The sequence below is a fragment of the Saimiri boliviensis genome, chromosome 17 (genome assembly GCF_048565385.1).
Source record: "Saimiri boliviensis isolate mSaiBol1 chromosome 17, mSaiBol1.pri, whole genome shotgun sequence".
Lineage (NCBI taxonomy): Eukaryota > Metazoa > Chordata > Mammalia > Primates > Cebidae > Saimiri > Saimiri boliviensis.
The window spans coordinates 16,808,341-16,834,904 of NC_133465.1; the positions used below are offsets into that span (position 1 = coordinate 16,808,341).

Genomic DNA, 26,564 nt, shown 5'->3' on the forward strand with positions numbered 1-26,564 from the left:
TGGAAGTGCCAAAGGGGGAGGTAACGGGGCGGCCTGGGTTGTGGCGGTTCCCTGGTGATTGCACGCTGGGGTTGAGGCGTCTCCCGATATTCGGACGATGCCGTGACGCGGCATGGCGACACTGTTGGCTGTGTGAGCACACCCTGTAGAGGGAGCCCTTCGGTCCTGGAGGCGGCGCGGCGTGGAGACAGGTTGCTGTTTGAGAGCGCTCTCTCGAAGCCCCTCAGCGAGTGGGGGAGGGGCGGCGGACGGCGAGCGGTCCCGGTCTGCGCTTGCGCTGGCGCCTCTGCCGACCCGGCCTGCACGCACGCGCATGCCTGTAGCGCGCGGAGCCGCGGTGGCCGGCAGCACTACGCTTGCGCGGTGAGGAACCCGCTAAGGAGCGGCGCTGGCGGACGTCGGGCTGGCGGCCCGTGACGTCGTGAGGAGAGCTTTAAAGTGCGGGCCGGGCCGGGCGTCCGAGGGTCTGGTCTGGAGTCGGGCTGCGTCTCCACAGCAGCCCCCCGCGGCATGAGGCGCTGCCGGCGCCCCTGCCCCCCGGGACGTGGAGAAGGTGGAGGAGGAAGAAGCCCCGTTGTCGTTGCATGACCCGCCGCCCCTGAGGCCCGACCCCACGCCCGGACCCTCGACGCCCCCCGCCGGGTCCCCAGCTCACGTATGGGAGTTGGGCGCTAAGGACCCCCTTTCCCTCCGGGGTCCCCGGGGCGCGTCCCCCTAGAGCCATGCCCGGCTGCCCCGCCCGCCCCGGAGGACCCTAGAGCAGCGTCGTGGGGGCCATGGCGGCCGCCAGCGGCTACACGGACCTGCGTGAGAAGCTCAAGTCCATGACGTCCCGGGACAACTACAAGGCCGGCAGCCGGGAGGCCGCCGCTGCAGCTGCCGCCGCCGTAGCCGCCGCAGCCGCGGCCGCCGCCGCCGCCGAACATTACCCGGTGTCCGGGGCCAAGCGCAAGTATCAGGAGGACTCGGACCCCGAGCGCAGCGACTACGAGGAGCAGCAGCTGCAGAAGGAGGAGGAGGCGCGCAAGGTGAAGAGCGGCATCCGCCAGATGCGCCTCTTCAGCCAGGACGAGTGCGCCAAGATCGAGGCCCGCATCGACGAGGTGGTGTCCCGCGCCGAGAAGGGCCTGTACAACGAGCACACGGTGGACCGGGCCCCACTGCGCAACAAGTACTTCTTTGGCGAAGGCTACACTTACGGCGCCCAGCTGCAGAAGCGCGGGCCCGGCCAGGAGCGCCTCTACCCGCCGGGCGACGTGGACGAGATCCCCGAGTGGGTGCACCAGCTGGTGATCCAAAAGCTGGTGGAGCACCGCGTCATCCCCGAGGGCTTCGTCAACAGCGCCGTCATCAACGACTACCAGCCCGGCGGCTGCATCGTGTCTCACGTGGACCCCATCCACATCTTCGAGCGCCCCATCGTGTCGGTGTCCTTCTTTAGCGATTCTGCGCTGTGCTTCGGCTGCAAGTTCCAGTTCAAGCCTATTCGGGTGTCGGAACCAGTGCTTTCCCTGCCGGTGCGCAGAGGGAGCGTGACTGTGCTCAGGTAACCCACCTGGGTGGAGGGGGCGGCCCTGCGCCTGCTGCCTTAACTACCCACCCTGGCCCAGAAAGCAGCAGCCCAGTAGGAGCAAGAGAAGGGTTCTGTGTTTAAATACCTATAGCAAGAAAATAGGGCTCAGGGAACTGATGTGGAAATCCTGTGCCCGAAGGCAGGTTTGACGGGATCACTGACTTGGCTGAGAATTCATTGAACGCCATCTTTTCAAAAGGCTAAGACGTTTCCCTTTGATTTTTCAGTTTTCCGTTCTGGCCTTCCATTTCCAAATTATACTTTTGAAAAATGTTTTTTGAATTTGCTATCTAAAAGTCTTTCCTGTTCTGTCATTTTTGGTGTTCTTAATAGAAAATGTTCATGGATTCCTTAACAGAGAAAATAGTCACAGGCAAAGGCCCCAGAGATTATTTAATTGAAGCACATTCTCCATTCCCAGGAGGGGGAGTGACTTCCCTGGAGTTGGACAAATTAGTGGTTGGGCTAGGAATAGAGCTAGCAGCACACACTCAGAATTCTTCCCACTTGGCTGCAAAAGAGCCCATCAGTTCTCTGTAAGAACGTGTTACCTGTAGTCAGGACTGAATACAACAGAATACAGCTGGTCTCTTGACCGTCTGTTTGGCCTTATAGTTGCATGAGCAGCAGAACTTAGGCTTTTGGCCTATATTTGGTCCCAGATCCTACTGAGAATTAGCTCAGTGCCCTAGCCCCCAGAGGAGGTTGCCAGTGGGAACACCTCTGCTGTTTATGTGAAGTGAAAATTTACTTGGAAGCTGCCTCCTCCAGTCCTGAAAAAGGTGAACCTAATAATGTAATTCAGTAATCCCCAAAACCTCTTAGGTCTAGCCTGCAGCTGTTTTCAGAGCAGCTTGGTTGACCACCACTAAATACAGGATGAGGGCCCAATGGGCTTTTGTCGTGAGCAGCTCAGGTTCTGAAGTGAGTCAGTAAGGCCAAAGTCATGAGGAGCAGCAGGATCCCTGGAACCTTCTTCATGTCATAAAGGCAGGTCATCTATCTCATTTGAGTCGAGCAGCTGAGGCTGCTTCCATGTTGGGGGTGGCAGCAGAGCCTTGTGCTAAGACCTCCTGTCAGTAGTAGCAGAAGCGATACTTTGGCTCCTTAGGCATCTGAAACCTGGAGGACAACCTACCTGTCAGATGCCTTCTTACCATGGGCTTTTGAGCTTCTCAGATCTGCATGGCATTCCCAGATGGATGTCTTGGCAGAATGCTTTAAGATTTTAAGGGATTTCCAAGACACACTCTCCCACAGTGCTCAATGTGTAAGGCAGGTTGGGGTCTGACTCCATTGAAGAGTTGTCAGTGCTAAAACGATCTCACACAGGGACCATTTGGTCTCTTAGTGGGATATTTTCTGTGTAGTCATTGGCCCTCAGGGTGGTTGTCAGGAGGTCTAGTAGTGGTCTGGTACTTAATGAGATCACAAGGCCTTTTTGGTTTTGGGACTCCTCCTCTTAATACATGCACACCCTGGATTGAAGAACAGAAGTTTTGAGTTCTTAGTATGCAGGTCTGTTTGTGATCAGCAACAGGATTGCATCATCAGGAAAAGAATTTTCCTCAGAATAGTCCTAAAGCTTTCTCAGTCCCTGTCAACCCCTTCTGGATTCAGACTTGGCTGTGGAGTTAATGTGGGAGGCTCAGCCGTGTCCTGAAAAGTGCTGCCCCAGGCTTTGAATCCAGCTTTTCTCTCTTTTGCTTTAGGATCTTGTAGGCGTTCTCTGAGCTGGCTTTCCCATCTGTAAGTGGGGATGATGCCAACTTCCGAAGCCTATTAGAATGAAATGTGGTTATTTGTTGTCTAAGATAGGGCCTGGCACAGGGTAGGTACTTAAATGGGTGATTGCTTTCATATACAACCACTCAGTGATCCCCCGCTCTCTCATTGGGGAAGGAACTAGGGATTTGGTGGAGCCTGAAACATGGTTATTTCCCTTCATGGAGTTCAAGCCCTGTGGAGGCTTCAGCAGGTGGGTAAGTTATGGCCCAGGAAGGTAACTACAGAAGCACACTGAAGTGGGGGGGGGAGGACATCTTTCCCACTTTGGAGTGATGGAAGTTTTGGGGAGGAAGTGAACTGGAATTTAAAAAGTGACTAGGAATGAGCCAAGCAGAGAAAGGTGGAGAAAGTATACAACAGCAGTGTCTTTGGCTGCAGTAGCAGGAGTAGCCATAGGTAAGAGTGGCTGGATGTTGATGGGAGGCAGATGGAGTTCATTAGTAGAGACAGAGATTGTGGTTGAAGATGCTCTGGTGAACTCTAGATCAGGGCTTCTCAACAATGCTATTGTTATTTGAGGCTCAATAATTCTTCATTGTGTGGGGCTGCTCAGGCATTGTAGACTGTAGCCGCATTCCTGGCCTCTATCTCTTAGGTGCCAATAGTGTTTTTTTATGACAACCAGAAAGTCTCCAGACACTGCCAAATGCTGGGGCGGGGAAGTGCAGAATCATCCTTAGTTGAGAGTCACTGCTCTAGAGTCTGGACCCTTCCCCTAATTAAATCTTCTCACAGCTGCTTACCTAGCTTACCTGGTTTGCAGGTGGATGAACACTTGCCTATTAGTAGTGCCCTTCATCAAATCCTGCATGTAAACTGGTAAGAAGTGATGCTTTCTCTCGTTTCCTGGTGCAGATCCTAGCTCAGAGGTGATGAGCAGTAAAGCTGCAGATTGGAAGGGAGGAGTGGAACAGTGGTGCTGGTGAAAACAGTGGTGCCGTGCAGATAGGGAGGGATTCCAGTAGTAAGCGTCTTAGTCAGACTTCAATTGGTGGTGGTGGCAATGGTGTCTGTACCCATCCAAGACAACATGGCAGGAGTACAATTTTATATTTAATAGTAATCAGCATGGATGTTGGTGCGTCGCAAACATTGACTCAGCAGTGTCTAAACCTGGGCATTTAGAGCAAGGCGTCATGGCATCTTCTGGAAGTGTTTCAAATTCCTTTCCAAACCTAGTTGGCATTTGTTTTTGTAACCTTCCCATGTTAGGCCTGGGTGGGTCCCCTCTTATTGCTGTCCTCTAGGGAAATATTTTTTACCTTCATATCACTTTATCTGTCATTCCTTCTCCTGTTCTCTGTTGGCTGAATGGGGCAGATTAAAACAGGCTCCGATTGGATTAATTAGAATAATTACCTCAAGGCTAATTGCTTGCTTGCTGGCTTCTTTAATCATTGCTACATGGTCTGTGGTGTGGTGGCCACATGCCCAGAGACCCAGGCCTAGGCCAGCCGTCTGGAAATGACTGTGTATCACCCAGCCACAGGGCATGCACTGGTGAGCTCAGCCTGTGACTTTTCCAGTTAACAGTTGGTATTGGATGGAATGGGCACCCCTGTCAGTTCTGGGATAAAGGCTGATCTTGTTCAGCTGGTTGAAAGCAAAATTTAGCATTCTGGCTTAAAATAGTTGGGAAAGTAGGGCAGATAGGTCCTAGGCCACATCTCTTGTGTGGACTCTTTCTGATTCCACTGGAGGGGGAGGAACCACAGGATGAAGTCAGGGCTGTGCACCGTCAGGAGGAGCTCTGGGCCTGGGGGTTGGCTGCCCTTGCTGCTGCCGAGGCCTAACAAGAAGGCAGAGGGCAGCAAAAGAAAGGAAGCTAGCAGTGAACCATGGTCTTAATCGTGAAGCTCAGAGCAAGCAGAGAATAAATAGGCCATAAAAATTTCAGAGCTGGCTGGCACGGAGGCTCAAGCCTGTAATCCCAGCACTTTGGGAAGCCAAGGCAGGCAGATCACGAGATCAGGAGTTTTAGCCTGGTCAATGTGGTGAAACCCCGTGTCTATCAAAAATACAGAAATTAGCCAGGTGTGGTGGTGTGCACCTGTAATAACAGCTACTCAGGAGGCTGAGGCAGGAGAATCACTTGAACCTAGGAGGCAAAGGTTACAGTGAGCTGAGATCAAGCCATTGCACTCCAGCCTGGGCACTAGAGTGAGATACCATCTCAAAAAAAAAAAAAAAAAAAAAAGCTGGCTGGCCAGTTGGTGGGTAGCCATAGCTGATACAGTGCTAGCTCTTTGGGGATATGGGCTCATCTTTGCAAATCTTTTCCTTGGGGCTAGTAGGTATGCATGTGCCTTTTGGTGAGGCCAGCAAGGCCCCCAGGGCAGGGTTGTTACCAGGAAACACAGATGGGCTTCCCACAACAGAGTCCAGAAAGTTTGATGGCAAATTTGGTTGGAGTTACAGCACCACCGTTTTAACTTTGACCTTGGGCAAAATTACTCAATCTTTTCGGGGGCCTCAATTTTCCTTATCTGCAAAACTGGTCTACTGATGCCATAGAGTTGTTATAAAAAGTTGAATCTTTGTCATGTTATTGAATGGTTGAAATTTAGCTAAAAGTGTCAGGAGATGGGCTGTCTTCTGTGTTTATAGTACTATCTATACCTTGGTGTAAACAGAATTGGGACTCAGCAGGTTGACCTCCTTCCCTCTAGCTTCAGAAAGCCCCAGGATTTCTCATAAAGTAAGGCCATGTGTCATCTTGGAGGCTTGGATCTGATAAATAATTGAACTGGAGCTCACAATTCTACCCCTGTGTCCAGGTGGTTGGCCTGCTGCCCCCAAAAGCTGACCTTCTTGGTCCTGTGGGCCTGTCAGTAAGGCAAGCAGCCCTAGCCAGAGAGAACCAGTCACCAGGCTGGGATCTTGGCCAATCCCTCCATCTCTGGTTCATCCTGGCGTAGGCATGGCATGGAGTAGATGGGAAATGGTGGCCATCTTGGAAATGTGTCATAACAACTCACTTTCCAAGACTGTCCCCTAAAGGAGAGATGTACAGTCTTGTATAGTCCATTATAAAGAGTTTTTCAGACACTTCATTTAATCTGCACCTAATCTTCTGAGGAGGGGCTTGCTGTGATCTTTGTTCTGCAGAGGCAGAAACAGGTTCTAAGTGGTAGTATAGTTCAGCTCAACACACATTTCATTTAATGTCCTCTGTGCAGGGATGAGCAAGGCCTTTGAAGAGCTTTGTCTTGAAGGGAAAACACAGTCTCCACAAGGCCAGATGGAGTAGCAAAGAAGCATGAGAGGGTGTGGTTGAGCAGTGTAGGGGAAACTCAGCCTGGGGGATCAGGGCAAGACTCCAGAAGAGGAGACAGACATCTCAGCTCCTTTGAGAGTCACTGTGGGTGACAGAGCTGGGCTCTGTTGCTCTTGACATTTGCAACATAGTCAGTGTTGTGGGGGCTTGGGGCTCATCCCAAGCAGGGAGCAGGTAAGCTGGACAGCATAAGGTATTTCCTCCTCTCCTTTCACTGTGAAAACAAAAGAGCAGCAGGTCCTGGAACTTTTCTTCATGCCAGCAGTAGGGCTGAACCCAGGGCATATTAAATTTCAAGCTGGCAGACTAAGACTTTCAGACAGTTTCTCTTGTAGCAAGTAGGTTCCTTAATAGTAAATAATGCCCTGTGGTCTCTGCTCGACACTTTGCGAGGTTGGCCAGGAGAGCTTCCCTTAATCAGGACTTTGAGCTCATGTTGCCAGAGCTGCCCAGTACTCTGAAGAAGGGTCAGTGGGCAGTGTCACAGCTGCTAGGAAGTTCTAGAAGGCCAGTACTAATGAGCCTTCCCGGTTGGGTCAGTGCCAAAGTCATTTTTGTGGACCCGTGCAGCCTTACCTATACACCAATTCTTCCAAGGCCTAGGCTCCATGGCAGGAACCTGACATGGCTTATTGTTTGTTCTAGAGCCCTTTGGAGGGGGTGGGGGCAGGGATCATGCAGGCAGTCAGGCTTTGACAAACATCTGGATTTTCTCCAGAACTGCGTGAAGAAAAGTGGTTCAGGCCAGGTGCGGTGGCACACGCCTGTAATCCCAGCACTTTGAGAGGCCAAGGTGGGTGGATCACCTGAGGTCAGGAGTTCGAGACCAGCCTGACCAATGTGGTGAAACCCCGTCTCTTGAAATTAAAAAAAAAGAAAAAAAAAAAAAAAAGGCCGGGCGCGGCGGCTCAAGCCTGTAATCCCAGCACTTTGGGAGGCCGAGGCGGGTGGATCACGAGGTCAAGAGATCGAGACCATCCTGGTCAACATGGTGAAACCCCGTCTCTACTAAAAATACAAAAAATTAGCTGGGCATGGTGGCACGTGCCTGTAATTCCAGCTACTCAGGAGGCTGAGGCAGGAGAATTGCCTGAACCCAGGAGGCGGAGGTTGCGGTGAGCCGAGATCGCGCCATTGCACTCCAGCCTGGGTAACAAGAGTGAAACTCCGTCTCAAAAAAAAAAAAAAAAAAAGGTGGTTCCTTGCTGCAGATGGGAAGTCAGGGCTCTTGGTTATGCATTTAGCCAAGTCAGACAGATTGATAACACTTGTTAAGGGCAAGGAAGGTTGCCTATAGCCAGCACTGCAGATTCAGGACTTAGAAATGTGCCTTTGGGGCCAAGCACATATAATCTGAGCACTTTGGGAGTCCGAGGTGGGTGGATCACATGAGGTCAGGAGTTTGAGACCAGACTGGCCAACATGGGGAAACCCTCTTCACTAAACATAAAAAAATGAGCTGGGTGTGATGGGTACACCTGAGGTAGGATAATCGCTGGAACCTGGGAAGTGGAGGTTACAGTGAGCCAAGATTGTGCCACTGCATTCCGGCTTGGCGACAGATCAAGACCCCCTGTATCCCAAAAGAAAAATGTGCCTTTGGGACATTTGACAGTCCTTTGGGAAAGTCCTGTATGTGTTTATGGGACTGTCTTGCAGTCTAAACCCCCATTCCCCCAGTGCAGAATGACAAAAGCATTCGATGAGAACTAGAGTTTCTAGCTCCGGAACTGGGGCCTAGGAGGCTCCCACTACTGGCAGGGGGAGCCTGGACCATGTCTGTTGTGGCAGATGCTGAATCCAGGGTTCTGGCTTGCCCCAGAATAGTCCAGGGCCCTCTGACTTTTGTTAGAGTGCTTAGTAAAAATTGTAGAGTGTCATGTACCCTGGATTATCTTACTTAATTCCTGCAGCAGCCCTGCAGGTACACCTCTCACCACCATCAACCATGTAGTCCTGTACTACTGTAATTCTGCCTGGAAGGTAGAAGGCCTTGTCCCACTTTGTAAAATCTTATAATCTTTAGTAGCAGTAAAAGAATAGTTAAGTTACCAGGCAGAACAAAATACCCAAGAACCTACTGTTCTCCTTATTATAGATGAAACTGTAAAACAGGTTTTTAGGTTCAGCATCTGATTTAACAAAGGTCACAAAGCTAGTAGGAGACAAAGCTCACCTTTGAACCCAAGTCTCTTCAGCTCCCTAACTCCTTTGTGTTACTTTTTGTTGTGGGCTGACAGATACTAACAGGTATTATTTGAGAGAAGGTTCTTTGTTTAGTGCTCAGTTAAACAAAGTCTGTGGGTCCTTTTGCTGTAGTAATTCTCATGTGCTTTACATATGTTAATGCTTTTTTTTTTTTTTTTTTTTTTTTTTTTGAGACGGAGTTTCGCTCTCGTACCCAGGCTGGAGTGCAATGGCGCGATCTCGGCTCACCGCAACCTCCGCCTCCTGGGTTCAGGCAATTCTCCAGCCTCAGCCTCCTGAGTAGCTGGGATTACAGGCACGTGCCACCATGCCCAGCTAATTTTTTGTATTTTTTTTAGTAGAGACGGGGTTTCACCATGTTGACCAGGATGGTCTCGATCTCTCGACCTCGTGATCCACCCGCCTCGGCCTCCCAAAGTGCTGGGATTACAGGCTTGAGCCACCGCGCCCGGCCAATGCTTTTTGAAACTAATTAGTATTTTACAAATTGATTTGACTAGACATTTGTCTACTGTCTTTTTTCTTTTTTTTTTTTTTTTGAGACGGAGTCTCACTCTGTCACCTACACTGGAGGGCAGTGGTGCGATCTCAGCTCACTGCAACTTCCATCTTCTGGGTTCAGCGATTCTCCTGCCTCAGCCTCCCCAGTAGCTGGTATTACAGGCACCTGCCATCATGCCCGGCTAATTTTTGTATTCTTGTAGAGACAGGGTTTGACTATGTTGGCCAGACTGGTCACAGACTCCTAACCTCAGGTGACTTGCCTACCTCGGCCTCCCAAAGTGCTGGGATTACAGACATGAGCCACCACTCTAATCTCAGCACTTTGAGACACTCTGTCCACTGTCTCTTATGGGACTGGTGTTCACGGAGAATGAAAAATTCTTGTCTAAGAGCAACTTGAGGGAAAGGGTGGAATCTATGAAATAAAGATTTGGACTAGGCACGGTGGCTCACACTTTGGGAGGCCGAGGCAGGCAAATCACAAGATCAGGAGTTCAAGACCAGCCTGGCCAATATAGTGAAACCCCGTCTCTACTAAAAGTACAAAAATTAGATGGATGTGGTGGTGTGTGCCTGTAGTCCCAGCTACTCGGGGGGCTGAGGTAGAAGAATCACTTGAAACTGGGAGGTGGAGGTTGCAGTAAGCCGAGATCATGCCACTGCACTCCAACCTGGGTGACAGAGTGAGACTCTGTCTCAAGTCAGATTTCCAAATCAGAGGTGCCTCCTTAAGGCTGAGCCTGAAGCAGTTTGGGTTTTTATCTCTTACTGGCTCTTGCATCCAGTTATTAGATCCGAGATTTGGCCAACCTGGTCATCTTTAGGGATCCCTCCTAAGTTTGTGTCTGTACAACTAGCCCTTGAAAAGGGAGCTGATCAGCAGCCATGAGAGAAGGATTTGTGGTCCCGGGGCTGGTAGGGAAACTAAGCCATACTCATCCCATTGGGCCTGTGGCTGAGTGAGTTTCTGGGTGTGTAGAACTGCTGCAGCTCAGTAGAGAAACTTGCAGTGGGTGTGGCTTATGGTTGCCATGCTCCCAGTGAGCATGTCAGAGGCTTAGGAAGCTCAGAGCTTGCTTCCAGAGTTTCAAATTGGAATGACGCTAACTGAGAAGGGGACAGTCATATACCCACATTAGTTGGTCTTCAAGCAGTTAAAAGTCATATAACTTGTTGAAAATAAATGGATATCTGAGTATGATGGACATCTTTTTTTTTTTTTTTTTTTTTTTTTTTTAATTGAGACAGAGTCTTGCTCTGTTGCCCAGGCTGCTGGACTGCAAAGGCAATATCTCAGCTCACTGCAGCCTCTGCCTCCTGGGTTCAAGTGATTCTCCTGCCTCAGCCTCCTGAGTAGCTGGGATTACAGGCGCCCGCCACCACACCTGGCTAATTTTTATATTTTTAGTAGAGATGGGGTTTCACCATGTTGGCCAGATTGGTCTCAAACTCCTGACTTCAGGTGACCACCCACCTTGGCCAGCCAAAGTGCTGGGGTTACAGGCATGAACCACCGCGTCCAGCCAGGAATTCTTAAAATGTTAAAACATTTTGGATCCCCCTAAATGGAGGCTTCAAGTCTCTTTTGAAATTAGGCAGTCCTAGTTCTCCCTGGTGACTCAGTGCTGTCTGTGGCCGCCTTGGCTTTCTCTACCTTCTAAAGGAAGGGAGAATGAGGAGAGGAGATGAAATGTACTCTCTGGAGTACCCTTTTAAGAAAGGGCTTCTGGCCTGTTCAGGGAGAGTCTTACTTCAGGCCTCTGCCTTAAGTGGCCAAAGGGGTCTCCTTTGCTTCATACCAGGTTTTTCCTTGAGTATTACAGTTTCTGGGCAAAAGCATCCTGGAGCTTAATATGATATTCCCTTCCATTTAGGTCCTTGAACCTCTCAAGTAATGAGTAGAGAGCAGCCATAAGACCTAGGTCACATTCTTGTCCTGTTATATCCCCCAGGCACTCCGGTTGTCTGTCTGCTCTTGATGGTAACATGTTCTGTGTTTCTTTTCAGTGGATATGCTGCTGATGAAATCACTCACTGCATACGGCCTCAGGACATCAAGGAGCGCCGAGCGGTCATCATCCTCAGGAAGTAAGTGCCTTGATGTCTTGACCTTCTGCCTCATCTGCAGGCCTGTCCGGAGATGTATCTCTGGGTCCACTTAGAACTCAGCTCTTATGTATCAATGGCATGGCAGAGTAGAGAGCAGAACTGTTAAGTTCTCTTACTTTTTATTTGAATCCTGTGAGGATAAAGTTGTTTTGTCTTTTTTTTTTGAGACGGAGTTTCGCTCTTGTTACCCAGGCTGGAGTGCAATGGCGCGATCTCGGCTCACCGCAACCTCCGCCTCCTGGGTTCAGGCAATTCTCCTGCCTCAGCCTCCTGAGTAGCTGGGATCACAGGCACGCGTCACCATGCCCAGCTAATTTTTTGTATTTTTAGTAGAGACGGGGTTTCACCATGTTGACCAGGATGGTCTCGATCTCTTGACCTCGTGATCCACCCACCTCGGCCTCCCAAAGTGCTGGGATTACAGGCTTGAGCCACCGCGCCCGGCCGTTTTGTCTTTTTATCAGAAAATTAAGTTGTCTGGCTATTTAGGGAGTTTAGGACTGAGCAAAAGCATATGATCCCACTATTTGTCACAAGATTTGGGCAGCATTCTTCCAAACCCCACCCCACCCTTTAACCTCTATTCCTTACCTCCTTGGTTCTTGTCACACGTACTCTTGGTGATTATTTTTAGACTGTGCTTTTAGCAGCCTGCTTTAAAAATGCCTGGGTTTTCACTGCTGAGAGGAACAGGGAGGAAAGAGAAGAGACAAGGGTGAAAGGTTAGGATGCAGTATTCAGCAGAGTCATGGCTTGTGCCTCTTCTGGAGAGGGAATCAGGGATGCACTAATTAACATCAACAAGCTTGGCTTCAGCAGCATTTCTTTCATGGGTTAAGTGGAAGAGGCCATAGCCCCACAGACATTGGATCAAGACAAGTATGCCCCCACACCCTTCATGATTTTTTTTTTTTTTTTTTTTTTAAGGTCTTACTCTTGCTCAGGCTGGAATGCATTGGTACCGTCGTCTTAGCTCACTGCATCCTTAAAATCCTGGACTCAAGCTATCTTCCTACTTCAGCTTCCCGAATAGCTGTGACTACAGGCGTGTGCCACCATATCTGGTTCAAGCCTGCCTTTTAAATAGAGTCCCAGAGAGGATAGATGATTACTCAGAGTCATAGAAGTCAGTGAGCAGAGCAAAACATGCATGTAGACTTAGGCTTGACCAGTATAACTTGCTGTCTGTCTTCTTTTTTCTTCCTCTTCCTTTCTTTTTATTAAACTTTATTGTTTTAGAATAGTGTTAGATAATTGCGATAGTACAGAGTTCCCATGTATTCTGCATCCCATTTCCTCTATTTGTTAATTTTTCATTGGTTTGATGTTTATTACAATCAAGAATCTAATATTGATATGTAATAAACTAAAGTTCATACTTTAGTTTTCCTTGTTTCTCCTAATGTCCTTTTTCTGTCCCAAGATCGCACATTACATTTAGTTTGACATCCATCTTAGGCCCCTCTTGGCTGTGATAGTTTTCCAGACATTGCCTTTTTTTTTTTTTTTTTTTTTTGAGACAGGGTCTCACTCTGTTGCCCAGGCCAGAGTGCAGTGGCACCATCTCAGCTCACTGCAACCATCACCTCCCAGGTTTAAGTGATTCTCGTGCCTCAGACTCCTGAGTAGCTGGGATTATATGCATGTGCCACAACACCCGGCTAATATTTTTCTGTAGAGATGGGGTTTCCCCATGTTGGTTTCTAACTTCTAACCTCTAGTCATCTGCCTGTCTTGGCCTCCCAGAGTGTGGGATTACAGGTATGAGCTGCACTGGGCCTGCTTTATTCTTGATGATATTGACTGGTTAGGTGTTGTGTCGAACATCCCTCAGGATTTGTCTCATGTTTTTATGGTAAAGTTTGTGCCGTTTTTACTATATACGGAGGATACATTATATCAGTATAACTTAACTGTTGATACTGATCACCTGGCTGATGCAGTGTTTGTCAGGTTTTCCACTGTAAAATTACTGTTTTTCCCTGTCCATACTGTACCCTTAGGAAGGAAGTCATCATTCATGCCCACAGTTAAAAGAGAGGGGGTAGGCTGGGTGCAGTGGCTTAAGCCTGTAATCCCAGCACTTTGGGAGGCTGAGGCAGGCGGATTACTTGAGGTCCAGAGTTCGAGAGCAGCCTGACCAACATGGTGAAACCCTGTCTCTTAAAAAAAAAAAAAAAAAGAGTTGGGGAGTTAGCACCATCTCCTTGAAGGGGAACATCCACGTGAATTATTTGGAATTCTTCTGCAGATGAGATTGGTCCACTCCTTCATTTATTCAATAATTTATATATAAATACGGACTCCTGGGAATTTATTTTATGCCCAAGTTGTTCCAGCTTTGGTCGTTGGGAGCTCTTTAAGTTTTTTCTGGCTCATCAACTTTAGTAAACAATAACTTTGGAATCCTGGCCTTTGGGCCCGTAACTCCAAAATAATGTAGTGATGAAGTCTCTTTGGTGTGGCTTTGCCACTTTGTCAGGTCAAAACTTTTAGTCTGTGTTTTAACTATTGTAGATGGGTATGATTCAGACCTGTAGGCCAGTTCTATGGTACAGGCAGAGCACTGGACACATACGGGAGCTCCAGAAACTTGGGTCACCTTGGTGGATGGCAGCCTCTTTTCTAGCCTAAGAATATTCCCATAATTGCCGGGCGCGGTGGCTCAAGCCTGTAATCCCAGCACTTTGGGAGGCCGAGGCGGGTGGATCACGAGGTCGACAGATCAAGACCATCCTGGTCAACATGGTGAAACCCCGTCTCTACTAAAAATACAAAAAATTAGCTGGGCATGGTGGCGTGTGCCTGTAATCCCAGCTACTCAGGAGGCTGAGGCAGGAGAATTGCCTGAACCCAGGAGACGGAGGTTGCGGTGAGCCGAGATCGCGCCATTGCACTCCAGCCTGGGTAGCAAGAGCGAAACTCTGTCTCAAAAAAAAAAAAAAGAATATTCCCATAATTGATCAGAGGAAGGGAATGGTTTTTATCTGCCTTATACTTTATTTTTCTGTGAGTCCCAGCATAGGCCAGAACTCAGAAATAATGGAGTCCAGACTGTAGCACTCTTCCAGCCTCTCCTCCCTGGTTATTTCTTCACAGGCTATACCTGGTGCCTCCAACTGCAGCCAGGGATGAATGGGCCTGCCCAGGCCCGGAACCTGGAGAGGAAATTCTAATGTTATATAGAACCGGAGCAGTAACTTCCCAAGTGTTCCTCTTAGCCTCTCAAAATAGCTTATTTTGGGGAAATCTTAGCTGGATGTGCAGGTGGTAGTGGCCATAGCTGGAGTGTCAGTCTTCCAGCTGCTGCTTTTTTTTTTTTTTTTTTTTTTTTTTTTTTTTTGAGATGGAGTTTCACTCTCGCCCAGACTGGAGTGCAATGGCACAATCTCAGCTCACTGCAACCTCTGACTCCCAGGTTCAGGTGATTCTCTTGCCTCAGCTTCCTGAGTAGCTGGGATTACAGGTGACTGCCACGATGTCCGGCTAATTTTTTTTTTTTTTTTTTTTTTTAATAGAGATGAGGTTTCTCCAGGTTGGCCACGCTGGTCTCAAACTCAGGCAATCTGCTCACCTCGACCTCCCATAGTGCTGGGATTACAGGTGTGAGCCACTGCACTCAGCCTACTTTTTTCTTGAATGGTGACTCCCATACCTGGCTGCCTAGTCCAGCTAAGTCAGATGTTCCTCAGCACAGTTAGGAGTCTGCACCATTAATCAGCTCCCTAGGAAGCTTTTTGACCAGTTGGGCCACTGGCAGTGGCCTGACCTTGGGAATGGCTGTTGTTGGGTGACTTAGGCTCTTCTACCTTCTGACTTGAGTGAGCCCAGCAGCCATTCACAGACTGGGCTGGCAGGCAGAAGCACAGAACTTTGGTGTAAGGGAACTGGAGAAGAGTGGGAGGATGTCCCAGCTTCCCCAGGCAGCTGAGCTGGGGAAGTGTATAGCTGTGGGGAGCTCTAAAGTATCTACACCTTCTATTATGGTTCATGGACTTTTGTCCTGGACTCTTGTGGCAGTGTGGCCTCCGTTGGGAGTACCTTCTCATCAAACAAGTTCATCTTCTGATTCATACTTCAACTTCCCAAATAACCTACATGATAACCAACTCCTCAAATAACCTAGTCATTCTTCATGGCTTAGGTTGACCATTTGACATGCAGAAAGCATCATATAACCCTTTTAGCACACACCCACACACATCCCTGTTTGGACTGTCACAGCTCATACACTTGTTTGCCATTGTGAATTTTTAAATCTGCATTCTGTAGGAGTAAGGAGATCCCAGTTCATCTGGGGCCTAGCATTGGGTGCAGCCCAGAGGAGGCATCAGCTAGTATGGAGAACAATTCAGGCCAGTGAGGAGCAGCTCCAGAGTAGCAGCTACACGGGCTTGTCTTGGGAAAGCACAGGTTGTGACAAGTTAAAAAGGGGGAGCATTGGCCAGGCCTGGTGACTGACACCTGTAATTCCAGCTCTTTGGGAGGCCGAGGCAAGTGGATCACAAGGTGAAGAGATTGAGATCATCCTGGCCAACATGGAAACTCCGTCCTTACTAAAAATACAAAAACTAGCTTGGTGTGGTGGCATGCGCCTGTAGTCCCAGCTACTTGGGACGCTAAGGCAGGAGAATCGCTTGAACCCAGGAGGTGGAGGTTATAGTGAGTTGTGATCATGCCACTGCACTCCAGCCTGGCGACAGAGCAAGACTCTGCCTCAAGAAAAAAAAGGGCTGAGTGAGCATCTTGGCCCAGACATTGCCCAAAGATAAGTAGGATGTAGCCTTGGAAGGTACCTGGCTGATGTGATGTCTTCTGGTGAGGTTGTGTTACAGTGGGTAGAATCTGGGCATTGAGCTTGGCCCTGCTTATGGTAAAGAAGTTAGAGCCAGTCCTGCCTTCTTATAAGTTCAGATAAAGATTGCACAGGCTGCTGGGAGAGACCCAGGGGGCTCTGTCACCAGCTCAGGTCAGTCAGAGCTGGCAAGGTCTTTCTGAGGGCCTCATGGATCAAAATGGATGGGCAGCTGCCAAGTGCTTTCTGGTTGGACAAAATGCAGCTCCTGTGAACATGGGTGGTGCCAAGTCTTCGTGCACATAATGTGTGCCCTTGTTTCTCACAGGGAGGCTGGAAGTGACTTTTTTTGAGACAGTCTCTCACTCTGTCACCCATGCGGGAGTGCAGTGACATGATCTTGGCTCACTGCAACCTCCACCTCCTGGGTTCAAGCAGTTCTCTGCCTCACCCTCCTGAGTAGCTGGGATTACAGGTGCCCACCACCACACCCGGTTAATTTGTTGTATTTTTAGTAGAGACAGGGTTTCACCATGTTGGCCAGGCTGAACTCCTGACCTCGTGATCCACCCGCTTCAGCCTCCCAGTGTGCTGGGATTATGGGATTACAGGTGTGAGCCATCATGCCTGCCAGAAGTGCCTTTTTTTTTTTTTTTTTTTTTTTGACAAAGTATTTCTCTGTCATCCAGGCTGGAGTGCAGTGGCATGATCTCGGCTAACTGCAACCTCTGCCTCATGGGTTTAAGCGATTCTCTTGCCTCGGCCTCCCCGGTAACTGGGATTACAGGTGCTCACCACAATGCCCAGCTAATTTTTGTAGTTTTAGTAAAGACTGGGTTTTACTGTGTTGGCCAGGCTGGTCCCAAACTCCTGACCTCATGGTCTGCCTGCCTCGGCTTCCCAAAATGCTGGGATTACAGGTGTGAGCCACTGCACCCGGGCAAGTGACCTTTTAAGAGCCTCCCTGGAAGTGGAATTCTCAGACTGTCCCTGATGTTATAATGTTTGGGTTCACAACTTAGCCAGTAAATGGCTAAGATCTGTAACCTGGGTCTTGTGGTCCCTTGGTGGTTTGCACAGTGGAGTACCCCATATCCCACCTTTTCCCCCAGTATGTCATTGGGATGTATGCTTTGAGTTAGTAAACTGGAGCTCCGATACAGAAGGGCTTTCTTGCCTCTTCTGTGCAAGTAGAGAGCTGTGCTAACTGGGGAAAGTGTTTTGAGTATCTAGGGAGCACTCTACAGAGAGGGGGGTGAGGCAGCAGCTACAAGTTGATGGGCTTCTTGAGGTGCCTCAGCACCCCCAAAACCCCTGAATGTTGCTGTCTCCCAGCTAACCGAGAGCAAGCTGCCCAACATGCAAGCCTTTTCTCTATAATCGTTGGTAACCCTGGTGGAAGAAGCTGGACCTAACCTGAATGTGAGATTCAGTGGATAGATGCACAGTGGAAGAAAATGGAGGGCTCACTGGACCTTGTTCCTCGGCAGTGGGGTGAGGGGTGGCTAGCTCTTGGATTCTCTGACCAGGCTTGGTGTTTCTCCTTTTGTCATGATTTGTGTCTCCTGTGGTTAAGTTTAGCTCACATTTGTTCCCTGGTTCAGTAAGTCTGTGTCCACATGCATACACCTTGTCCATTTGGCAGCCTGACTGTTCTGATGTGTCTGTTTCTTGCCCAAGGAATATGAGGGCAATGGGATCACCAGGGAGGTGACAGCCTTGGGCTTCTGTCCTGGTTCTGCCACTCTTCTCTGAATCCAGTCTTACCTGAGCACCTGTAAATTGGGGCACTGATGGTTAAACTTGTGAATAGTAGGTTGTCTTCTAAATTCTTCCTGGCGGGGTGCAGTGGTCACACTTGTAGTAATCTCAGCACGTGGGGAGGCCAAGGCAGGAGTATCACTTGAGGCCAGACAAAAAAGTGAAGCCCCGTCTTTACAAAATTAGGTCAGGTAGGGTGGCTCACGCATGTAATCCCAGCACTTTGGGAGGCCAAGGCCATCGGATTGCCTGAGCTAAGGAGTTTGAGCCCACCCTGGGCAACACAGTGAAAACCCATCTCTACTAAAATACAAAAAATTAGCCGGGCACAGTAGCACATGCCTGTGGTCCCAGCTACTCGGAAGACTGAGGCATGAGAATCGCTTGAGCCCAGGAGGCAGAGGTTGCAGTCAGCCAAGATCATGCGACTGCACTCCAGCTTGGGCTACAGAGTAAGACTCCGTCTCCCAAAAAAAAAAATTTTTTTAAATTAGAAAATTAACCAAGTGTTTCAAAAAGTAATTAAATAAATATATTGAGGCATTTCAAAAAATTTAAAAAATAAGTAAGTTGTGGTTAAACTTGTGAATACTGGATGGGCTTCTCCTAGCCTCTTCCTCATCATACCTTCTCTCTTTCTTCCCATATCTACCTTCTTCCTCACCATACCTCTTCTCTGATTTTTTTTTTTTTTTTTTTTTTTGAGACGGAGTTTCGCTCTTGTTACCCGGGCTGGAGTGCAATGGCACGATCTCGGCTCACCGCAGCCTCCGCCTCCTGGGTTCAGGCAATTCTCCTGCCTCAGCCTCCTGAGTAGCTGGGATTACAGGCACGCACCACTATGCCCAGCTCATTTTTTTTGTATTTTTAGTAGAGACGGGGTTTCACCATGTTGACCAGGATGGTCTCGATCTCTTGACCTTGTGATCCACCCACCTCGGCCTCTCAAAGTGCTGGGATTACAGGCTTCAGCCACCGCGCCCGGCTTTTTTTTTTTTTTTGAGGCGGAGTTTCGATCTTGTTACCCAGGCTGGAGTGCAATGGCGCGATCTCTGCTCACCGCAACCTCCACCTTCTGGGTTCGGGCAATTCTGCCTCAGCCTCCCGAGTAGCTGGGATTACAGGCACGCGCCACCATGCCCAGCTAATCTCTTCTCTGATCTTGATGGTAGAGGTTGAGGAAGGCTGTGCTCAGTGGAGGTATAGTGTCAGCAGAAGCACATGGAGTAGGAGGGAAGGGAAACCCAGAGGTGTGGTGTTCAGTGACCCAGGTAGGGGAAAGCAAACTTGGTGTCTGGCCTCCAAGATGGTAGGATGACATTGATACCTTTCCAGGCCTAAGCTGGGGAGATGTGATACTGGTCCTCTTGTTGGGCTGGCATGGAGCCCTGGCTCCTGGACCCTGGCGGGTATGCACTGAAGTTACGACATTGTGTTAACTAGTCTGAATGATTTAGAAATGCTCCACTTGGGACCTGGACACCATACACAGATCTTGCTGGCCCTTGTATGGGTGAGATCTTCTTAGAGCCCAGGAGCGTGTACATGGGGCTCCTCCTCTGTAGGTGATATACTTCATGTGCTTTTAGGCTCGTCTGGTCATAGCAAGCTGTTAACACCTTTCAGAACTGCTCTGTGGAGAGAGCAGGGTAGGGGTCTGATGTTGGCAGGAGGCTGGTGGAAGATGGATGGGGAGAGTCTCATGAGGAGAATGGGTACTATTGCAGGAGAGCCGGCGAGGTACAGGCCTGAGCTTTGTGGGAGTCTGATATTCGAAGGTGCTGAAGCTTAGATGTTAGCCCTAGGGGCCCAGGTTACTAATTTGGCCAGAGGGTGCTTGGATAGGCCCACAACATTGGTCTCTGTCTGCCTCCTCTCTTTATTGGAAAACCAGGCATTTAGCACAAGGGTGCTTGGTGAAGGTGGAGCCAGAAGTCAGAGAGTAGTTGGTAGCGGACTGGGGACTGCCCTCGCTCGAGGGTCATTGTGGCCTGAGTGCAGGCTGGTTTTCCGTCTTCCCAGAAATAGTGGTGCTACCACCTGCACAGTGCTCTGCTGCACTGAGGAGGGCCCACCTGCACTTTATTTTTTAATTATATATATATATATATATATATATATATATATATTTTTTTTTTTTTTTTTTTTTTTTTTTAAGTAGATACAAGGTCTTGCTTTGTTTGCCAGGCTGGTCTGAAACTCCTGGCTTCAAGTAATCCTTCTACCTTGGCCTCCCAAAGTGCTGGGATTACAGGTGTGAGCTACTATGCCTGGCCCTAGAAACCATCAGTAGGTAGTAGCTTTATGACTCAAGTTAGTGACTTGCTCTAGGATTTAGCTTTGCTCTCTAACCCCTACAGGGGGAGTAATTCACCCCAGCAGCTTTTTTCGAGGACGTAGGATAGGATCAACTCCCTCCCTTCCCTTTGGTTCACATATTAGTACTACAGCCATCCTTTGTTGTGACCTCCCTTATCCCTGCTTTGTTCTGACACTGTGGGTGACCTCTCTGGGTATCATGGTCAGCCCTCACCTCACATGTCTGAGGTGCCTTGCTCTGACCTTTGAATACTGACTGATCTGTAAGGCAGGTCTTCATTCCTATTGCCACCTTAGAAGGCTTGGGTCCAGACCTTACTACTAGAACTGGGCCTCTTGAATCCAGATTTGTGGCTCTCTCTGCTAAACCCTGAGGACCTGGTCTGTGCCATGGGAGTTGGTTGCCTTTTAACGGGGATATGTTCTGAAGTTAAGCTACTGGTGGTCACTGGGCCTGGAGTTAAGCTCTAGCCTGGCATCATGCAGCTTAGTGAGTTTTTAGAAGTGTAGGGAGGGCAGGAGATTCTCCAGCTGTTATGAGATGTACTTGTAACATCCCAGGGGATGTGTCAAGAGCTCTCATCTTAGTGGCTCTGCTTTTTTCTTACTATCCATTAAGCACCCGAAGAAACAACTCCAGAGTGCCCCCGCAGGGCTTCACTGGGGCTTTTGGGGCACACAGGGGCCTTCCTGCCCTGAACATGGGCTGCCTTGCACCTATAGGGTCTTAGCTTTAGGGGTACCAGAGGAGAGACTTTCTTCAGTGAGGCCCTTAGAGTCCTTTAAGTCAAGCACGGCTAGCATTTTATTTAGTCTTACCTCTGCCACCTGGACCTCTCAACTTGGTGGCACAAGGCCTGGTAAAATAAAGGTCATTGGGCCAGACATGATGGCTCATGCCTGTAAACTTAGCACTTTAAGAGGCTGGAGTGGGCAGATCACTTGAGCCCAAGTGTTAGAGACCAGCCTGGCCAACATGGTGAAATGCTGTCTCTACTGAAAATATAAAAATTAGCTGAGTGTGGCAGCATGTACCTGTAATCTGACCTACTCAGGAGACTCAAATGGGAATATCTCTTGAAGTTGCAGTGAGCCAAGATCATGCCGCTGCACTCCAGCCTAGGCGACAGAATGAGCCCCGTCTCAAAAAAAAAAATTAAAATAAAAAGCTCATCAGGAGCTGGGCTTCGTGGTTCATACCTGTAATCTCAACACTTTGGGAGGCTGAGGTGGGAGGATCGCTTAGAGGAGTTAGAGACCAGTCTAGGCAAAATAGTGGTACCCTGTCTCTCCAAAAAATAAAAACCATTAGCCCAGCATGGTGGCCCATGTCTGTAGTCCCAGCTTCTTGCAAGGCTTGGGCAGGGGGATCCCTTGAGTCTAAAAGTTCAAGGCTGCAGTGAATTGTAGTTGTTATCATAACCACTGTCCTCCGGACTGGGTGACAGAGCAAAACACTTTTTTTTTGAAAGAGCAATTCTATTTCACATCCTCATCCTTGGTAGTTGCCCAGTACCACCTCTACCCAGAGAATTCCAGCCTTGAAGGAGGCAACTTGCCTTCAATTCCTTAGACTCTCAGCTGAAAGAAGACAGAACCAGTCCCATTTCTGTCCTTTGCTTGTATGGGGAAACTGAGTCCTGAGGAAGGATTGTGACTACCCTGGACTCTGAGTAGTAGTGCCAAGACTAGATCTGCCTCCTCTTGGTGCTAGGTTCTGCATCCATGAGTCTGGAGCAGTCTGTAGTGGAGCCTGAGACTAGAGGGCCACTTGCTGCAGCTGGGCCTTCTGGCATCCCCCTCTACAAGGCCAAAGCACAGGGATAGGGATGCCTGTCCTACCTGCCTACTCACCAGTTTGGGCCTGAGGCATCAGAATATTGGTTCCCAGCTGGAAGGAAGGAGATGACCCTGCTTCCTTTAGGAGAGAGACATCCTGCCCAGGTTCGGAGTAACTATTGCCTTTCAGGCTTTAAGTCTCACTTTGGCTTTAAACTTTTCCCTGAGACTTGCAGGATACATGACTTACTGCCCTTCTGATCCTTCCCATCTATGTACGGCAGGCCAGCCAGTGGAAGGTGGGGAGGCAGCCATGAGGAATGGGGGGAACTGTGTGGACCAGATGTAGTTGTTACCAAGGATGTCAAGCAGCTTAGCCCAAGGCAATTCTTGGATTTCCCTCCTGCTTACTTTCCCTCAGGGTCCTTGTGAGTAGTATCCTTAGAGTCCTGCCCTGACCATAGCCTCTGCTAAGTTACTACTTTGTGTCTAACAGACCCTGAAAAAGATGCCTTCAGGGCCTCTGCTAGTTGTGGCCCAACACTTCCCGCCCAGTCTATTACATGGGTTCTTCTCCTGCCCTTTGCTCCGACCTGCCTGACTTGCCAGCCTTCTCCATACCACATAAGGAGACTAAGGGCTTTTTTGAGGTTTTCCAGGCCAGCTCCCTTTTGGTCTGGCTTCATGAAGGACTTGGGTCACTGCCCTGAGTTATCTCTACCCAGCTTCTCCATCTCTACCCAGCTTCTCCATCCTCTTCCTCATCTGTATTTGTATGCCTTCCCTTTACTAGGCAGTGCATTCCTTGAAGCCTTGTACCTGGTGCTGGGTGGGGACTGTGCCTTCAGAAGCCCTCTGGCCTCTACCTTGTCAGCATCTTGGAATTAGCAGAAACTGCCAGGTAGCTGTTTATGATTGTGTGGTGGACCTAGGTTCCCCACCCTGGCTCTGCCACTCAGTCTCAGCATCCCTGTCTGTAGCTGTCTGAAGATAGGGTAGCTTCAGTTCTCTTTCTCTCCAGCCCCTGTACAGGCCTGGACCGGGGATCCTTCCTGTGTTGGGACGTACCAGTGGGGCCCTTGGTCCTCTGGCAAGTGAAGTAAATGGCCCCAGAGAACCTTTGGGTCCAAGTGGAGTAAGTTGAGGCTGCTTTGTTCAGCTGAGACCGAGCCCTGGGATCTTTCCCCTAGGGTAGCACAGCCTATCATTGGGAGTCTCTAAACAGAAATGTTCTCATTCCTTACTCCTAAACGTGGACTTGAGGAGGGTCTTTGAAAGTCGATTAGACAATCTCTGGTTGAACCTCAAGGAAACTGAGGTACAGAGCAGAGAGTAACTGGCTTCCAGGTCCATATGGCTCCCACTTGGCCTAGCCAGAGAATTGGTTTGATGGTTCCCCACACCTTCACCAGAGAGGCCCTTTGGTGACCCCATGCATGTTTCCTTTGCAGGACGAGATTAGATGCACCCCGATTGGAAACAAAGTCCCTGAGCAGCTCCGTGTTACCACCCAGCTATGCTTCAGATCGCCTGTCAGGAAACAACAGGGACCCTGCTCTGAAACCCAAGCGGTCCCACCGCAAGGCAGACCCTGATGCTGCCCACAGGTACTCAGCTTAGGACCCTCAGCAAAGGCCAGCAAAGCAGCCCCATGACCTGGCTGCAGGGTGAGATGTGTGGAGAAGCCTGGGGCAGACTGTTTAGGAGACTTGGCTTGCTCACCCTTTCGAAAGCTTAATGGTTCCCCTGGGTTGGTGGCATTGGTGACATTCCCACCTAACCCTGGCCAACTGCCTGTACTCCAAGAGAGAAGGGGTCAGGCAGAGACTGTTAGAAATGGGAATATCATGATTTTCCCATGATTTTCCTTGTTCAGTCTCACCCAGACAGATGCCCTTGTAGAATTATACTTAGATGTTAGGAGGGAATCTTGGGACTTGGATGATAGTGAACTAGGGACTTACTGCAAAAAGAGTTGGATAAAAGGAATTTGAGGAGATAATTTAAAAAAAAAAAAAAATTTAAGTGTTAGGGAAGATTTCTGAAGAGGTAATCTTTAAGCAGATTTCAGAAGGATAAGAAAGACATGGAAGAGCATTCTAGGGAGGGAATACTGTATGGGCTAAACCCTGAGACAGAAAAGAGCTTTGTGGTTTCATGGGGTTGGTGAGTAGAAAAGGGGGTGTTGGGAGGCCCGTGAGAGGGAAAGTGGGTAGGGTTGGGAAGTAAAGATAGGTTGCAGAACCATGCAGGGTCTTGAGGCTGTTGTAGGGAAGACATCTGTCCAGGAGCCCTTGCAGTGTCCTGGGGCACCAGACTCCAAGCCAGGCACACCCCATAGGGTAATTGGGAAATGTCCCAAAGACTGGGGTGGTCACTGGCACTTAGTGGGCAAGAACCTCCAATACCAGGGCCTCTGCCAGGACTACCCTTCATTGAGGACCACTGAGCTGGAATGACCCATCCCAAGGATGAGACCAAGTACAGCAGTAAAGCCAGGCCCCTTCTGCTAGCCTCAGATAATGCCCTACCTCCCTTTCCTCGCAGGCCACGGATTCTGGAGATGGACAAGGAAGAGAACCGGCGCTCAGTGCTGCTGCCCACACACCGGCGGAGGGGTAGCTTCAGCTCTGAGAACTACTGGCGCAAGTCCTACGAGTCCGCAGAGGACTGCTCCGAGGCGGCAGGCAGCCCTGCCCGAAAGGTGAAGATGCGGCGGCACTGAGGTCTACCTGCCGCCCTCCTGAGAACTCTGGCTAATCCTATGTAGTTTCCCCTCCTTTTGTTTTGAGGGTTTTGTTTTTGTTTTGGGGGGGGTTGTTTTATTTTTTGATTCTATATATTTTTCCTTGGTTTTGTTTGCCTGTTAAGGCTGAAAAATAGAATTGGCCAGGACCTAGGTTCTCATATTCTTGGTATTCCTCCTGGATGTAAAGGCTGTTGGCATCTGTAGGGGACAGAGGCTGATGGTAGAGTGGCCAGTAGAGGTGGTGGAGCAGAGCAGCCATCTTTAAGTGAGGCTGTATCAGGCTGGGTTTATTTAAAAGCAACAAATGTTTTGGTTAAGAAAATTATTTTGCTTTCAATGTAAATTTTCGCAGTGTTCTAAACAAAGATCAGTCTTCTGCCCGCCCCTTTCCTCCACTGATGTCTGCACTTGGTTGAGGTCTGGAGCCTTACGGGCTCTACATTGCGCCTGCTGTTCTCCACTTCTCACCTGCCGTCCGCACCCTGCAAGCTCATGCAAACACCCTTTCTTCCTCCTGCGGCAGAGTTGTTCAGGTTGCCTGGGCAGGGGCTTAAACAGTGCCAGCCCCTGACATCCCAAAGCTATTTGTTAAGCCCCCCAGGCTTCCTCCACCCACACCCACTAGCCTGCTCTGTCCACATTTCCTTGGGCTGCCGAGGGGCTAATGCAGTGGTCCTGACCTCTCTTGTCAAGAGCACACTTGTTTGCTGGTTGCTCCTTTTGAGCATATGTGTGTGATTATTTGGAACAGTTAGACTTGCCACGTTGGGTCAGTTTTAGGAATTGTTTCTAGCTAGAGGGACTGGTGTCCTTCCGAGTCTAGCATTTTGGGTATGGAAAATTGTTGTGGTGTGTGGTAGGGTTTTTGTTTTGTTTTGAGTTCCCCTTCGCCCTTTGGTCTCCTGGCTTCTTCCTTTTCCTTTCCTTCTCCATTGGCCAGCTTGGACCTCCTCCTCATGTCATCCTTCTAGGAAGGTGCCTGCCTGCTCTGTCCGCCAGCAGCATGCATTTAAGGCCAGAGCTCAGGCCTGCAGACTGGGCTGGTGCCTCTTCTGCCTCAGGGCATGGGAGTTGGTGGAGGGGCTTTCAAAAAATAATAATCAGAAAAAATGTAAAGTCTTCGGTAGTTTCCACTCACTCAGATCCTGGAAGGCAGCAAGGTTTTGTGGATCTAGATTCATTAGGAATGTCTTCTTGTCAGCCAGGCCAGGACCCGGGTTTGCCAAGAGCAGAGGCCCTCCCAGCAGCCAGGCTACCACCACTTTGGGGCTTTGTGTACAGAGGTCCAGGCCTGAGACCTCATAGGCTGCAGAAATCTGGGGCAGCCACCATCAAGAAGCCCCTCTCAGGGGCCAGAACTCCTTTGCCAGCGTGGATTTCTTAAGTCGGGACTGCATAATTAAAGCAGTTGCAGTTTTATTTTTTTTACAGCTTTTTTCCCAAAAATGATTTGTAGTTGTGTGTGCAGCACTTTGCCCTGATATGTGTGCTCTACAATAAAAACCAAATCTAATATATTTTGAAACAGTTGTCTGATGTTGTTGTAAGAGGGGACTTGCCTTTGGTGCTTCCTTAATCCCTTTACTTTTTTAACTTGGAACAGGGGTTGGGGAGGCAGATGCTGGTTGCCCACCAGCGTCCCAGAGGAGTTGATTGGTCATGGACACTGGGCCTCCTGTATGCCCATCCTTGGGCTTGTGGC

General features: G+C 49.3%; 1 protein-coding gene across 1 annotated transcript; it reads left to right on the forward strand.

The window, feature by feature from the left end:
* ALKBH5 (alkB homolog 5, RNA demethylase) lies at window positions 1-26,387 on the forward strand. Its single transcript, XM_039476209.2, has 4 exons — window positions 1-1,546; window positions 11,358-11,438; window positions 23,565-23,720; window positions 24,661-26,387. The coding sequence occupies exons 1-4, from the start codon at window positions 777-779 to the stop codon at window positions 24,836-24,838; spliced, it is 1,185 nt and encodes a 394-aa protein (XP_039332143.1). The 5' UTR covers window positions 1-776; the 3' UTR covers window positions 24,839-26,387.
* Window positions 26,388-26,564: the final 177 nt, after the last annotated feature.

What these genes read in the sequence shown, in the direction of transcription:
- ALKBH5 (XM_039476209.2), top strand. Translation starts at nt 777, where the DNA reads ATGGCGGCCGCCAGCGGCTACACGGACCTGCGTGAGAAGCTCAAGTCC. An exon ending in GGGAGCGTGACTGTGCTCAG is followed by an intron (nt 1,547 to 11,357) that starts GTAACCCACCTG and finishes GTTTCTTTTCAG; the next exon opens with TGGATATGCTGCTGATGAAA. An exon ending in GCGGTCATCATCCTCAGGAA is followed by an intron (nt 11,439 to 23,564) that starts GTAAGTGCCTTG and finishes TTTCCTTTGCAG; the next exon opens with GACGAGATTAGATGCACCCC.